This window comes from Lepisosteus platostomus, chromosome 3 (assembly GCF_059453375.1).
Source record: "Lepisosteus platostomus isolate fLepPlt1 chromosome 3, fLepPlt1.hap1, whole genome shotgun sequence".
NCBI classification, from domain to species: domain Eukaryota; kingdom Metazoa; phylum Chordata; class Actinopteri; order Semionotiformes; family Lepisosteidae; genus Lepisosteus; species Lepisosteus platostomus.
In genome coordinates this window covers 537501-552123 of record NC_142613.1, presented here as the reverse complement: position 1 = coordinate 552123, position 14623 = coordinate 537501, and the positions used below count along the sequence as shown (strand labels likewise).

At 51.8% G+C, this 14623-nt stretch overlaps 1 protein-coding gene, 1 long non-coding RNA gene and 2 other non-coding genes across 8 annotated transcripts in view; 2 read left to right on the top strand and 2 right to left on the bottom strand.

The window, feature by feature from the left end:
* Positions 1-36: 36 nt before the first annotated feature.
* LOC148673954 (protein-serine O-palmitoleoyltransferase porcupine-like) lies at positions 37-10885 on the bottom strand. Of its 5 annotated transcripts, none has more exons than XM_088623589.1 (15): positions 10735-10885; positions 7755-7907; positions 7039-7231; positions 6674-6717; positions 5950-6131; positions 5688-5818; positions 4979-4999; positions 4509-4523; positions 3848-3973; positions 3408-3508; positions 2737-2813; positions 2464-2527; positions 2026-2111; positions 1533-1643; positions 37-1421 (listed from the first exon to the last, which is right to left on the bottom strand). In XM_088623589.1, exons 2-15 carry the CDS (start codon positions 7888-7890, stop codon positions 1320-1322), a joined length of 1389 nt encoding a protein of 462 aa, XP_088479715.1. In that variant the 5' UTR covers positions 7891-7907; positions 10735-10885; the 3' UTR covers positions 37-1319. The 5 variants fall into 5 exon arrangements, with proteins under 5 accessions (XP_088479715.1, XP_088479717.1, XP_088479716.1 ...); XM_088623591.1 differs by having other exon boundaries at positions 4979-4996; XM_088623590.1 differs by lacking the exon at positions 10735-10885 and adding an exon at positions 10056-10147.
* Positions 10886-10887: 2 nt separating this feature from the next.
* LOC148673953 (uncharacterized) lies at positions 10888-13075 on the top strand. Its single transcript, XR_015933115.1, has 2 exons — positions 10888-11023; positions 11402-13075. It is a non-coding gene; the product is annotated as an uncharacterized LOC148673953 (long non-coding RNA).
* Positions 13076-14380: 1305 nt separating this feature from the next.
* trnah-gug (transfer RNA histidin (anticodon GUG)) lies at positions 14381-14452 on the bottom strand. Its single transcript has one exon. It is a non-coding gene; the product is annotated as a tRNA-His (tRNA).
* A 143-nt stretch (positions 14453-14595) lies between these two features.
* Positions 14596-14623, top strand: part of trnae-uuc (transfer RNA glutamic acid (anticodon UUC)) — a 72-nt gene continuing 44 nt past the window's right edge. Inside the window, exon 1 of the tRNA in view lies at positions 14596-14623. This exon is cut by the window's right edge and continues 44 nt beyond it. This is a non-coding gene — a tRNA (tRNA-Glu).

The following is a 14623-nucleotide window of genomic DNA, read 5'->3' as shown; positions in this document are numbered from 1 at the left end:
GTTAGACAAAACAACAGAAAAACGTGTTAAACCAACTGACATACTGTAGAAGGTTTAATAGAAAATTAATAAAAGCAAACATGTATATGACATTTCAAGGGATAAGTGTTTGGCAGAAGCAATGTACAGGAGAAGTTTGTTAAAACAAGCAGGAATTATGGCACAATGAAGCCAAGTATACTGGGGTGGTGCTGTACACTCATGGCCAAAAAGAAGACTGGAGAAGCACTCCATTCCTGTGAACTGTTGTATCTGTTTGAGGAACAAGCTGCCTTCCATAGTCAAGATGTACGTGATCTCCTCGTGACAGCGCGAGGCTCCAGGAGAAGAGGCCCAGCTGCAGACTGGAGACTCTGGAGGCGTCTGAAACCGCCCAGCTTGAGAGTCGAGCAGAGCAGGGCCAGCACGTTCCAGCCCAGACACGGGTCAGGGATGACGGAGTGACAGGACGCAGGCCCTGTCTCTCATCACCCTCCTGAAGTCTCCGGCTTGCAGCTCCCTTGTCAAAGAAAAGGTCAGGCGAGTCCCGCCCAAACAGTGCAGCTGTTCTTTAAAAATGCTGTGGCTTTTGGGAAATGCTAACAGTTGTCAGGCCATGGGACTGAAGCAGAAAGCAAACAATGAGTGAACGGAGGCCCAGGCATCAACACACAGACAGGCTGGTCTCCCGCAGGGCTCAGAGCTTGTTCTTCAGCACACGGCCATCGCTCTGGTGCCAGACCCCAGTCCCGAGGGCCAGGGGCGTCTTCCTTCCAGCGGCCCAGCTCTCGCCCTGCTCTGGAATGGGTACACTGGCCCCCCACACTTCAGGGTTTCTGAAAAACAGCCATGTTCTTGCAGGCTCAATGTGCTCTACTTAAACACTGTGTTCGCAAAGGACAGGCCAGGACAGGGCTCTGGAACTGTGCACTTCCTGAGGTCCAGGGTTTCCTGAAATCCAAAGGAGGTGCTCCAAGGGAAGGAACAGAAGTGACTGAAGCCAGAATCCCAAACTCTCCAAAGATGAATGTAGAGTTACCTCCAAATATTGCCCCAGTGGGATTCATACGTTTGACTTCTCGAACATGTTGAACGCTATAATGACTAACCCCATTATTCTGGACAGAGGACAGACAGGGGGCACTGTCGCTGCACCCTGAGCAGCAGACACAGAGGAGCACAGTAAAACAACAGGGAGTGCTTTCTCAGACCCAGACCACCACAGGGAAAGGAGGCAGCCAGGCGTCTTTAAACTGGGCAGAACGAGGACAACGGCCCGGCCTTCATGAATGATGGCTCTCTTATTGCTCTTATTGTCTCTGCCCTTCCACTCCTCCTGCTCAGCGAATCAGACGGTAGAACACCCAGCAGCCGAAGGTCACCCAGTGGCTCGCCCAGCTCAGCTCTGACCACTTCTGAATGGTGTGATTGGCCACATATCCCTGTGGGGGACAGAGACCGAGAGAAGGATCAGGCCCCGGCGCTGAGCCCCGCCCCCTCACCTCATGAACCACAGACGACACACAGAGGCCGGAGCGAGGAAGAGCTCTTACCTCTTCCGAGTCGATGTTGTCCACATCGGAGTCGAAGAGGGAGCCCAGGTAGGCCAGGTGGAAGATGGACATGGCGCTGAAGCCCATATTGATGGCGTACACCCACAGGCTCTGCGGGGGACAGAAGAGACGTGCTGATGACCTCTATGGGCTCCTCACTTGTTCCCAGTTTACCTGCCATGAAGGCTGCGGTGGCTGCTAATGTCCGTGTGCATTGCCTTCTAGAGAAGCAGGAGGAGCTGAGGCCTGAAATCAGTTCATTGTCGGTCGACTGCTCTGCCACACTGTTTCATACAAACTACCTGCATGAGCCGAGCTACCAGGCCAGCAGCAGCACGGGGAAACAATTCAGCAACAACTGCTCAAATCTCCAGGCCATGTAAGGATAAAGAGTATTTGGCACACTTGGAAAGCTCATGGAACCCTGCGGCTCCGAATCTCATCGCCTGGCCTGCCGAGTCTTTCTGGTAGCAGACGGGTCCCACTGGATTACCTGCTTGTGCTGGTGGCCACAGTCTGGTGGGCAGCGCCTGGACAAGATGCACGCGTGGAAGATAGCAGCCAACCTCTTGCGCAGAACTGAACAAGGACAGAGGAGGAAACAGCACTGGAGACCCCGAGTTTCACAGCAGGACAGCGCCACCCTCTCCTCCCCCCGTTTTAACACTGAAGGACCTGAAGAGCACAATCCTGCTCAAGATGCCCATCAGGGTCCCGGGGGTCATCCAGCTGTTCCATCAAGGAGCCCAGGACACAGACGGCTCGGTTCTTTCAGACTCCCCGAGTGGAGAAGAGTCTCCTGCTCTGGACTGGAGCCTGTGACCCCAGGAACAGCCCCCCGAGGGGATGACGTCGGCATCTCCTACAGGTTATCAACCCCTGAATCGGGACCCCCGAGTCGGAGGAGGGCGGCGGGGCTGGAGACCCTTACCATGTTCCACGTAGGTGATGAAGCCCAGAGACAGCAGCACAGCGCCCAGGTGGAAGCTCAGGCCCTGCAAGAGAGATTTTCAACACGGTTTTGCCCCTTGTTCAAAAGGGGACAAAAACAACAAAGCCCACACAGAGAAGAGGAAACTCACAATCCAGACAGGCGCACACATAGGGGCCTGCGATCCAATCTACACGGTACAGAGTACCCCTGGCACCAAGGTCACAGCGACACGCAGCCCCAAGACATGACACGTGATGACATCATACTCACGTGCAGCAGGGCACTGGCAGTGTAGGTGACCAGGATGGCAGGAAAGGTGCCAAGTCTCAGCGCACTTTTGAAAACATCTGTGTGAAGGACAACAGAGGAACACCTGAGCAACATCTTGTTCCTGCAACCCCAACACACACACACACCCAATCTTCACCAGCGCCGACCAACGCGCACACACACACATCCCCACCCTCCCAGCACAGACCAGCGCACACAAACACCCCCCCTCGCCAGCACACACACACACATACACCCACCCCCCCTCGTCAGCACACACACACCCACCCTCACCCTCCCAGCACAGACCAGCACCAGCCCTGCTTCTTCTGGGAAAAAGGTCCTATAAACACAATTACTGAGCACACTTTCTTTTTATCTGGATAGACAATAAAAATCTGAATCTAGAAAGCTAATAAGCATTTTTATGTTTCACTGACAGAACTCCAGAGGCAGGTTGACTGGGGAGGTTGAGCACTATAAGACGTGCAGGGGCTCAAATCCCACCCTGAGCAGCTGAGATCATCAGTGGAAATCAAGGCTCACAAGACACTGCTGCCAGCCGAGCCATGAGCTCTTGTGGGATTATCACCTAAAACCCGGGGTCTAAGCAAGGACAAGCACATGCTGATTCTGAACAGGAAGCTCTCGCACCCAGAGGCAGCACTTACACGTGTTGAGCCAGCGAGACATGGGAAGGTTCCAAGAGGTCACGACCTCCACCATGGACCTGGGCAGCTCCACATTCAAAGGCCTGGTTACGGTCAGGTCCCTGGAACAGGAACAGGAGCACAACTTCAACTCGTTAGTGGCTCAGAACCTATCTGGGCCTTGCCTTGGCGTTCTGCACTGTTAATTAAAAAACAGTATGACAAGTGTTTGAGCTATCTGGTAATAATCATCTCAGACAGAGCAGAACCTGGCAGCATTCATGGATCGTGAATTCGGTTCATCCTCTCAGGAAACACACTGACAGATGCACTCGCTGTGAACTGACCACTGGAGGACATACACTCTCACAGACGCACAGCCCACACACCTGCTGTGAACTGACCACTGGAGGACATACACTCTCACAGACACACAGCCCACACGCCCGCTGTGAACTGACCACTGGATGTTGTCCTTGTTGTCGGTGAAGCCGGCTCCAGCCAGGCTGGTGGTAGTCTCGCTCAGGTAGCCCACAAAGTAGTTGCTGAAGTGGAAGGACAGGGCGTTCTCATAGGCGCGGAGCCACCTGTGACGGGCAGAGCACAGTGACCTCAGAGGGGCTGTACAGCTCAGCCCCACTGGCTCCCGGCCGCTGCTCTAGAACCTGCAGGCTCTCCCCCACTTCCAGGTCCTTCACCCCTCGTTCTCGGACTGAATGAATCCCAGAAATCAGGTCGGCTCAGTTCCTGACCAGCTCCCAGCACCTGCGCAGGCCCCACCTGTGACCCCTCAGCTCTCAGGTCCACTTTACTGTACTAGCATCTGTAATTGATCTGACCTGCAAATCACCTGGACTCACTGTGAACTGGTTTCTTTCAAGCAACAGGTAGACAAGATCACTGGATCAATAAGCTACTAACTGCCAAACAGGACAGATAGCCAAATGCTCTTCTGTCCTGAGAGCGTGTAAGTGTTAAGAGATTCACCCTGTTGTTCCAGCTCGTTCTGGTCTCAGCACATGTTATCAATTACTGCTGGACCTCTGTGTTGTCACGGGGAAGGCCCTCACGCACGTGAGCCCATCGCCTACCCCTGCGGGACACGACCGGCTGCCAGCTTACCTCGCAAGGGCTCCTCTGAGGCGCAGAGAGGAGAGAAAAGAAGGAAAAGACAAGAAACAGGGAAAGAGTCAGCAGATGCCCAGCGGCATCTTAGAAGATCTGGCTGTTCAGGAGATGCTGGTGGTACTACAGTGACAGACCTGCAGGGGCTACGGTTATTCTCTTAAAGACCCAGCACGCTGACCCCTGAGCTGGACATCAGGCGCGATATTAAAGCAGACTCCTGTGGAGTCTCCTGTGAAGTGGGAGAGTCTCAAAGTCAAAGCTGTGACAGCAGGAGTTTTCTCCGACCTCCGACTGACCCCCGGAGACAGATTCCAGATCGCAGACGTGTGGAATACAGATTTCGGAAGTGAATTAAGGGGACTTAGCAAAATTAAAATCTCTACAGCAAGTAAGTTTTCCTAAACTTCAATTACCGACAAACCTTGACTTCATCTACTAAAGCGACATTCTGACCGCCTGTTTACCTGGCTTTCCGTTTCTTTCTGCTGCGGGGAAGCAAGGAGAGAAGAAACAGAAAGAGATGCAGAGATTAGACAAGAAACCACAGAGTGGGCGCTGGAGACCAGGCCTCTCCAGCATGAGGAAAACGCTGCTTTTATTTTAACCACACTGGAGGTGCACATGAAGAACGGGGGCAGTTGGGAAAGATCCGAGCTGTAATTTGAAGGAAACTCCAGAGCGTACAGCTGTAGCTAATTATAGTCCGCGCTGACAGCTGATAACTATGTGGAAGTGCAATTTAAAACAAGAGCAGGAGGCACTACGTTATCCAAAGGGTTGTGGAAGTGGGGAGCTAGCAGCCCAGACATGCTGTCGAAGCCAATACCCTTTCACGAATCCTGGGATCAAACACTACCTAACAGGCCAGGTGGACCGAATGGCTCCTCTCATGAATACAGCACTCCTCTGTTCTGCTAGAAGAGAGAATGCATGCACTCTCGGTTCTTTATCAGCATGAATAACAGTCTAGGTGCAGAAGACAAAGCTCAGATCTCTAAACCATGATGGTGCTGCTTGAACACACAGCTGCTGCTGCTGCTCCACTGGGATCGTGCCTCTTGTTCATGAGGAGAACCTGCTTCAGGGGGAGCTCGGATCGGCCCGGCCCGTCAGCTTGGGCTTGGACCGGGCCGGTAGTTCTGGCCACCAGGGAGAGGCAGGGGGTGGACTCACTTGCGCAGCATGCGGTCTCCGTAGATGGGGATGAAGTAGGGGAAGAGATAGGGAGCGATGCAGTTGGAGATGATCAGGCAGACCTGACACTTGATCCAGCTGAGACAGACTTTCGTGAACCAGGCCAAGCTCTGTGGGAGAGAGAAACACAGGGACTCAAACACGGACATTACAACACAGTCCTGGAGCGACAGAAACTAGCAGAGGTCAAAAGCAGAAATCATCCCACTAAACTCAAGCAGTGTCGTCCAATACGACTCACCAGCCGCTGGCTCTCGATGGCCTCCTTGTAGCTGTTGAAGCTGATCCAGGGCCCAAAGATGACTGTTCCCACGAAGTAGATGTAGCCCATGAACTCCACGGGCGAGGGCACGGCGGGCACCGTGCCATGGTCCAGGTCGAAGGCCAGGGAGATGGCTTTCATGGCCACCACCATCTGGGAGCCTGCAGAGCCAAACATGGGGTCGTGACCTCCACTGAACCCACAGCTGCACACAGACCCCCCTGCCCTGGCAGGGCTGGGGGGGTCACCACACGGGGTCGTGACCTCGGCTGAACCCACAGCCGCACACAGACCCCCCTGCCCTGGCAGTGCTGGAGGGGTCACCACACGGGGTCGTGACCTCGGCTGAACCCACACACACAGGCCCGGTATCAAGAACTGCAGAGACAAGTCAGATCCGAACCCTGATCCACCCTGAGGTGCGGCAGGGAGACAGATGGACGAGGACAGGACCTGACCTGCTCCGGTCATCACTGCACACGCTGGGGATCAGAGCCACACAGACACACTGGCTCCCAGCTCCCGCACAGCCAGGGGTAACGCCCAGATCTCCCCCAGTCACCCGGCGCATTTCCGTCTCTCTGGAGCGCCCCACCCTCACCCCCACACCCAGGGAGCGCCCCGGGACACAGGCGGAGCAAGAACTCCACCAGGGAGGACGTGAGGGCTGCAGACTGAGATTAACAAAACAGACCAGATTCACCTCTCATCTTATGCCAGGTAGCTGTGTCCATCATGTGCAATTCTCTGGAAGAAAATCAGAAGGAACCGTAATTAGTGATCACAATTAAAACGTTCTGACTGAGTGTGTGAACAGGCTCTGCACACGCGTTAGACCTTTCGTCTCCTCAGAACCGAATCTCTTCAGAGCGACTGGCTAGGATTTATATCAGCTTGACACCCCAAGAAGGCTCAACAGCTGGAACAGCTGTGTTTCCTTTCTTCTCTTTGGAATAAACCTTGACTTGTTCCTTTATATTTGCTTTGCTGACTAATTAAAAAAAAATCCTGAGAGGAGGGGGTGGGGGGGACCCCCACACTCGATAAACCCCTGGCCCAGGGCCGTACCCCATCAGCAGGTAGATGAGGATGGTGACGGAGAGGAAGGAGCCGCGGTTGCCGGAGTGTCGGCACAGGAACAGGATGAGGTAGCAGAGGAGGCTGAGCAGGACCACCCAGACCATGTGGAGCTCGAAGAACAGGTACAGGGAGTAGAAGCCCCCCGCCACCGTGCTCAGGTGCTTCAGGTAGGACGGAGGGCCTGGGGAGACAGAACCAGACAGACGGGCAGGAGCCTCAGAGCGGATCTGCTGGCCCAGCCTGCAGACCCCTCAGACTGGACACGAACCTCCGGATCAGAGCATCCCAGAGGGACGCTGCTCCTAGAGGAACACAGCGCGGTCCAGTGTGTGTCTGCACACCGAGAGGCAGGAGGCTACTCCCTAGAGACTGACCCCTCCTGACACACAGCTGACCATCACTCCTCACTCACCCAGTCTCTCCCAGTGACTGACCCCTCCTGACACACAGCTGACCATCACTTCCACTCACCCAGTCTCTCCCAGTGACTGACCCCTCCTGACACACAGCTGACCATCACTCCCACTCACCCAGTCTCTCCCAGTGACTGACCCCTCCTGACACACAGCTGACCATCACTCCCACTCACCCAGTCTCTCCCAGTGACTGACCCCTCCTGACACACAGCTGACCATCACTTCTCACCCAGTCTCTCCCAGTGACTGACCCCTCCTGACACACAGCTGACCATCACTCCCACTCACCCAGTCTCCAGAAGAGGCGGCACACCAGGCAGATGACCAGCAGCTGCCACACCTGCTCCAGCCCCTGCTGGGCAGTGGGCAGCAGGCATCCCTCTGCCAGCTCCTGGAAGAACTCCTGTCTGCTGAACGCAGGCATGGCGACGGCCCGTCTCCCTGGCAACACAGCAACACACAGCACAGCGTCACAGATTCTCCTCTCTGCTCGCCTGCGTGCTCCCAGTCACTGTGGCTTCAACACCACGGCACATTCTTACTGGTGGAAACCCATTTCCCAGTATTTCCCACTGGTGCCTCACTGTTCATTCTCAAGAAACCTGTTGGGTTGAATTTATTTCGAATACTTGTCTGAGTATCTTTAGTCTTCTCTGTTCAAGACTAAAGAGACTCAGTTCCTTTAGCCTGTCAGTGTGGGACACTCCCTTAATCCCAGGAATGCATATGGTTGATCTTCTCAGAACAAAATTTAATTTAATTTAATTTCTGAGTCACCTACAAGGCTTTACATGGCTTGGCACCTCAATACCTGTCTGAACTTTTATCGCCCTACTCCCCACCTCGCAACCTCCGCTCTTCAAATTCTGCCCTCCTTACTGTCCCCCAAGCCCGTCTACATTGTATGGGCGACAGGGCCTTCTCCTGCTATGCCCCCAAGCTCTGGAACTCCTTGCCCAAGGATATTAGAGAGTCACCTTCTCTAAACTCCTTCAAATCCAGACTCAAAACCCTCCTTTTCAGAAAAGCCTTTACTTAACTGGTTCCATTCTTCACCCCTCTGCTCTTCTTAATACCATCTTCCACGGTCTCCTCTATTGTTATTGTTGTATTGCTGTAATTATAATTGTGTCCTGTCTTGTGAAATTTTTCTTATTTATTGTTGTAGTCTTCTTATTTATTGTTATTGTCATCCTGTAAAGCGCTTTGAGAAGCCACCTTTAAAGGCGCTATATAAAATAAAGTTTATTATTATTATTATTATTATTATTTCATACATCAGAAAGACTACCGACACCAAACTTATCCTGCAGCTAGGATCACACCTTCCCCCTTCTCTTAACGACAGACTACTATTCTACTAAATTTTCTCCATTCATTGGAAATTTCATTTCACACCTCTCAACACCTATTCTGACCTCACACCTCTTGATTGGCCTCTCTCTCTGTCCCCTGCTCCCGCCTCTCACTCCTCCTCCCTCCCAACCTTTGTTCTCCCGCTACTTTACCTTTGCCTGCTGCCCTGTCTCTCTCACACCTGAAGAAGGCTCCACGGCCGAAACGTTGTGTTTTCTCTCTTCGTTTTTTCAGCATGGAATAAACCTATTACTTTTTCCTTTGCAGCCTACGCATGCTGACACAGCTACCCACCTAAAAATTTTATTTGCTACTTCTACATTGTTTTCTAATCATAGTATTTTGGTGTGACCAGCAAACTAAACAATTTCACAAACAATACCAGAATTTAAATTATATTAACATAAATCAGGCAAAGCCATAGTCCTACTGATCCCTGTGGATTTCAGTTCCCAGATCAGAGGTGTTTCAGTTCCGCCTGCCTGTATTTTAGAAACTGCGGAGAGAGCACAGACCCTTGTAAACAGGCCCATCCTGGCAGTGCAGAACTGCGACTGGTGTATTTTATTTCCTCTCCATGAAAAGCTCCAGGAATTTGACTCCCTCAGGCAGAAGCAGGGCTCCCTCTCACAAACAGAGCATCTTTAGACCCACACTGTCTGTAACTGCATCAGCAGGGGGGCCGGAGCCTATCCCAGCAAGCACCAGGGGCGAGGCAGGGCAAACCCTGGGTGGGACACCAGTCCATCACAGGACACACACCCACACCCACACACCAGGGCCAGGTAACCTACCAGCAGGTCTCTGGACTCTGAACAAGGGGAGAATATACAAGCTTCCTGTAGACAGCACTGTGGGTCCGGAACTGGACCCAGGTCCCCAGCACCACAAGGCAGCAATGCTCACCAGTGTGCAAATGTAAACCCAATTAATAAAGAACCACTTATCAGAAGAGTCCAAGGAAACTGTCCCCGTACTGCACCAGAGGCTCATTCAATGCCGACCCGGAAATGTACACCTCTGTCAGCCTTCATGGCGGCGGAACAGCGCCACACTGCGGAGGACTCGGAGCACACAGGCGGCCAGGCGTCCGCACGACGCACAGATGTATTCAAGGGGGGGATTTAACGGGATGTAATCTACCTATTGGTCAGTCACTACGAGAAAATGAAATATCAGTAGTATTGTTGTGGCTCTGAACGTCTTAGTGAGTGAAGCAGGAAAGTAACCTACTGGCAGAAAGAGAGGCGTCTCTTCTGAAGCTTTGCAATCGCAGCCCGGCGCTTGAAGTTCTCCTGACTGCAGCGCTGGAGAGCTGTCGAGCCAGGAAACACGCAACGATGAGATCTATCGTAGCGCGGCCTGCAGGTAGACGGGCTCGCTGCCTTTAATCCGGCAAACCAGCACTTCGTTCCGAACCAAGTGTCGGGAATGCAGTTATCCAGGCAGCCGGTCTGTTACAGACCTGTGCACTAACCCAGCGGCAGCGCATCACTTGTCCTGGGGCCGCAAACCCAGAGAAATGGTCAGACACGCGCTACTGTCCGTCAAGCACGTTCACGTTAATCCGACACGGATTAAATTGGGAAGATGTAAAATCGGTCGTGTTATCGCAACGGTAAAAACCCATTCGAACTGCTTCTGCAAATGAGCAACGCAAACCGCATGAATGTATAATGGTCCTGTGCGCTGCGCTCCTCACTAGGAAAGACGGATTTTCCGAATTTGGCAGAGAGTGTTAACAAACCGCTTCACTGCACAGTCAGTGCGGCAGAAGACAGACCGCAGTCCGGGTGCCCACTGCTGTGATCCAGTTTTCCCAAATCAAACACCCGCATTCCTCAAATCCCTGCCGTATCCGCACAATGGTCACCAGGTCCCGCAGCGCTGCGGGCGGCGCCTCAGATCTTACCCAGGCGTGCGGTCAGTGCGGGTGCGGCCGGCGGACCTCCGAGTCTCTGTCTGCTCCGGACGAGCCTAATTCCCGATTCACATTGTTGTGAGCCGCGGCTCGGCGGCTCCAGCCATTCCTGCACAGTGGGATCAATGGGCGACGTGGCCTCCAATCAGCGGCGCCGGTGCCGAAGGTCAGCCAATAGCGGAGAGAGCTGTGGGGCGGCAGCCAATCGGGACCCAGGAACCAGAGCGGTGGCCAATCGAAAATCAGGAAAGGAGCAGAAGGGTGCAACCTACCTGACCAGGTCAGCCAATCAGCGCCGCAAAGCGAAAAGCAGAAGGAATGCGAAAACTAGCTCCGTCTCCCACAGGCTGGACAACCTCCTTCGCTAGTTTAATCTGCCATGAGCTGTGTTTTTTAATATCTAAAGTACAGTATATCAGTGTTGGTTAGCCGTGACATCTACAGAACCTCTTGATCTGCAATCTGCATCTACAGAACAGGAGGCTCTTCTTTACACAAAGGGCTGTGGGGGTCTGGAACAAGCTGAAGCACTTTCTTTCAAGAAACAGCTGGATGAGATCCTTGGTTCAATTAACTCTGCATTAATTCGTTTGTATTTTAATTTGCATTAATTATGAACTGCAGTGTGACGGGACAAATGACCACCTTTCATTTGTAGGTTTTTGATGTCCAGCCCTTGTCCTGGAGGACCGGTGTCTCTGCAGGTACTCTACTCCTCCTCAGCCTTTACCAGCCAGAAGTTTCAAAGTGTTCGACACACAGCGGGCGGCCCAGGGAAGCAGCAGTATTGGGAACAAGGTGTATTATACACTGTGTGGTAAGAGAAGGAGAGATGCCCTGCACAGCATTCCCCAGTTATCTGTGGACAATTAACTCCCGCACACTGTCCCTCGATTGTCAGGGCACGTGGAAAAAGGCATTATGGGACACTGCTTGTGAACAGCTGAGCTGCCTGACCGTTTCTTCCCTTTCGGGACTCCTGACGTGAGCTGGGCAAGATGCGAGTGGTCAGCACTGATGTCTCACTGCGCCGGGGCCCTGGGTTCCATTCCTGGGGTGCTGTCTGCGTGGAGTTTGCATGCTCTCCCCGTGTTTGTGTGGGTTTCCTCTGAGTGCTCTGGTTTCCTCCCACAGTCCCCAAACATGCTTGTAGGACAACTGGTTTCCTTGAAATTGTCGCCGGTGTGAGTCTGTGCGTGTTTGTGTCTGGATGGGTGTCCTGTCCAGGGTGTATCCTGCCTTGTGCCTGTTGCTTACTGGGATAGGCTCCAGCTCCCCAGGACCCTATTCTGGATAAAGGATGTTTAGGAAATGGGTGGATGGAAGAAGGGTTCAGTGGTCATTCAGAGTCAGGCTTCTGTTTCTGCTTCGCACGTGTCCTCAGCACCGTGAAGAAAAGGTATAAGAATAGTGCCAGTCTGGGGCCCTGTAGTCACGTGTGTCACTAGCAGTTTCACAGGTCTGGGATCCTTCGTCCCACACAGGCAGTTAGAATCACCAGAACCACCAGCGCAGGACACAGGCAGGTTCTGGGCTCAGGTGGATCCAGAAGAGAGGAGTCTTAGTTTCTTCTGAAGATGGCGAACACATCTACATCCAGTAGATGGATGCCGTTCCTTCAGCAAATCACCCCTACTGGCTACTTGGACATACAGTTTTCACTGTATTCGGCATACTGCACTGCTTGGACATAATGTCTTGCATACACCCTGGACACATCACATTTCTATTTATATAAGAGTGTTTGGGGTTCGACGGGAAATAATGCTCCTCTTTTACCGTGCTGTAATCGAGAGCATTATCAGGTATGGTATTACAGTGCTGTTTGGTCATCTATCAGTTCATTTAAAATCGCAAATTACCGCCTCTTCCAGACGGATTTGAAGGTCATGGGAGTGAAACAGCACCCCTCCCTGCAGACAACCTGTGAAAAATCCCTGATCAAACAGGCAGGAAAAATGATATCAGATCCTTCCCACATCCTCAACTCTGAATATCAACTTCTTCCTTCTGGCAAACGTTTTGGGGTTCCTAAATGTGTGTCAAACAGATATAGACATTCCTGTGTTCCACTCTCCATTAAAGCTGTCAAAGCAAATGTCAAGGATAAACACAATTTTGACTCTTTCAACCCACTTGAGTGCGATATGTTTTGTGATGTGTTATAAATGTTACATGTTGTTATGTGTTATACTGTATATGTGCAATAGAGTGATGTGCAATGTTTTTCTTTTCTTCTTTTTTTCTTTTACATTCTATTTAAATGTACAGGAGTGCTGGGTGTCCATAAAAACTTTCCCTTAGGGGACGATAAAATCTTATCTTATATTGAGCTCTGTCTGAGTTTATTTTATTTGATTTCTACTGCACTATTATGTATTATGTAAAAATAGAGGACAGCTTATTCCAATGAAAAACAATTCTAAAGACCGACATAGGATATGTACACTCTCTCTCTATGGCCTCCATAGGGTCCATACTATCACGACTGTTACAGCAAGAATCTTTGCAATATAAAGCATATGTTTGAAATTATGGTCTTTAGCGGTGGTAGCAAAAAAAATCTTAATCACCTTAAAAAAAAATGAAAACCAAGAATGGAAAAGATAAATTAACATTACAGAACAGCCAAAAAGTGAAATGTGAAAAACAATACAGATCTTTTTATTGTGTTATTTTGTTCTGATCTGAGTAAAATACCGGAGGCCTGCCTGAGGAATGTCACTAGTGTCTCAGGACAATACACCAGACAGCCAGGAACTGGGAACAGGACACAGCCCCGAGGAATCTGTGAACAGCACTGTCTTGTGCATTCATCCTCCCGAAGAGCTTGGATGACACCTATGTATTTGAAATACAGAAAAGCAAGAAATCATCACCATGCAAAAACCAGAGTGGAAGTGCAATAGAAACAAAGGCGACTCAGTTAAGTTAGCAATTTAACACAATGCAGGTATGTGTGAGGCGAACCTGAGAACGACTGCACCTCGGAAACCTGCAGGAGGTGGGAGGGGTGACTGGGAGACAGTGTTGACCTTCCAAAATAGGGTGTTTACTCTCCAAGATGATATTTGCACATTCTGGAGAGAAGATTTTCTCCACTTTAGTAGCCCGATCTCTTCGATTGCAAGGAGAGGGCTGTAGACTGTGGCGCCGCCTTTCCTGCTCCGTCTATGACAGGAGTCAATCAGCGCACTCCGATAAGGGCACTGGAAGCAGCGGGATTGAACCGGCGAAGCTCAGTGCTGGGCCATTGGGGGCAATTGCCCAGCGTTTCCGTAGTGTAGTGGTAGACCAAGACGAGCTGTCGAGTCAAAAGCAGCGCAGGACCAGCAAGAACAACAGAAAGATCACCACCCAGTGGGGGCCTCCCACTGAGCCCAGGACCTCATCAAGAATCGACTCCAGCAACAGGGCTGGGCGCGTTGTTCCATACTCCGACCACTCTCGGTGTAAACAGCTCCTGCGTTTCCTTTGGTGTAACTGGTTCGTCCTGCATGGCCGACTGTGTAGAACATCTCGAGTAAGTCGTTGAAGAAAACAGAGAAGAGGTCGGAGTGGGCTCTGGAGTTCATCAACGATTGGCTTTTTTTTTTGTCTTCACTCGTGAAGCTAGTAAAAGCAGACGCCCCTATTCTGCCGTGACCCGGATTCGAACCGGGGTTGTTGCGGCCACAACGCAAAGTACTGACCACTATACGATCACGGCGAGCTAGCGAGACACGCACGGCCCTACCCCTGAGTATACCTAGTGTACATCGGCCCTTCGACACTCTGAGTGCCGACTCTCTGATGCGTTTTCTCCACCAAGCAGATTGCTTGCCTTGAGCACGGGACGGTGCTTCACCGCGCTCCCATATGGTCTAGCGGTTAGGATTCC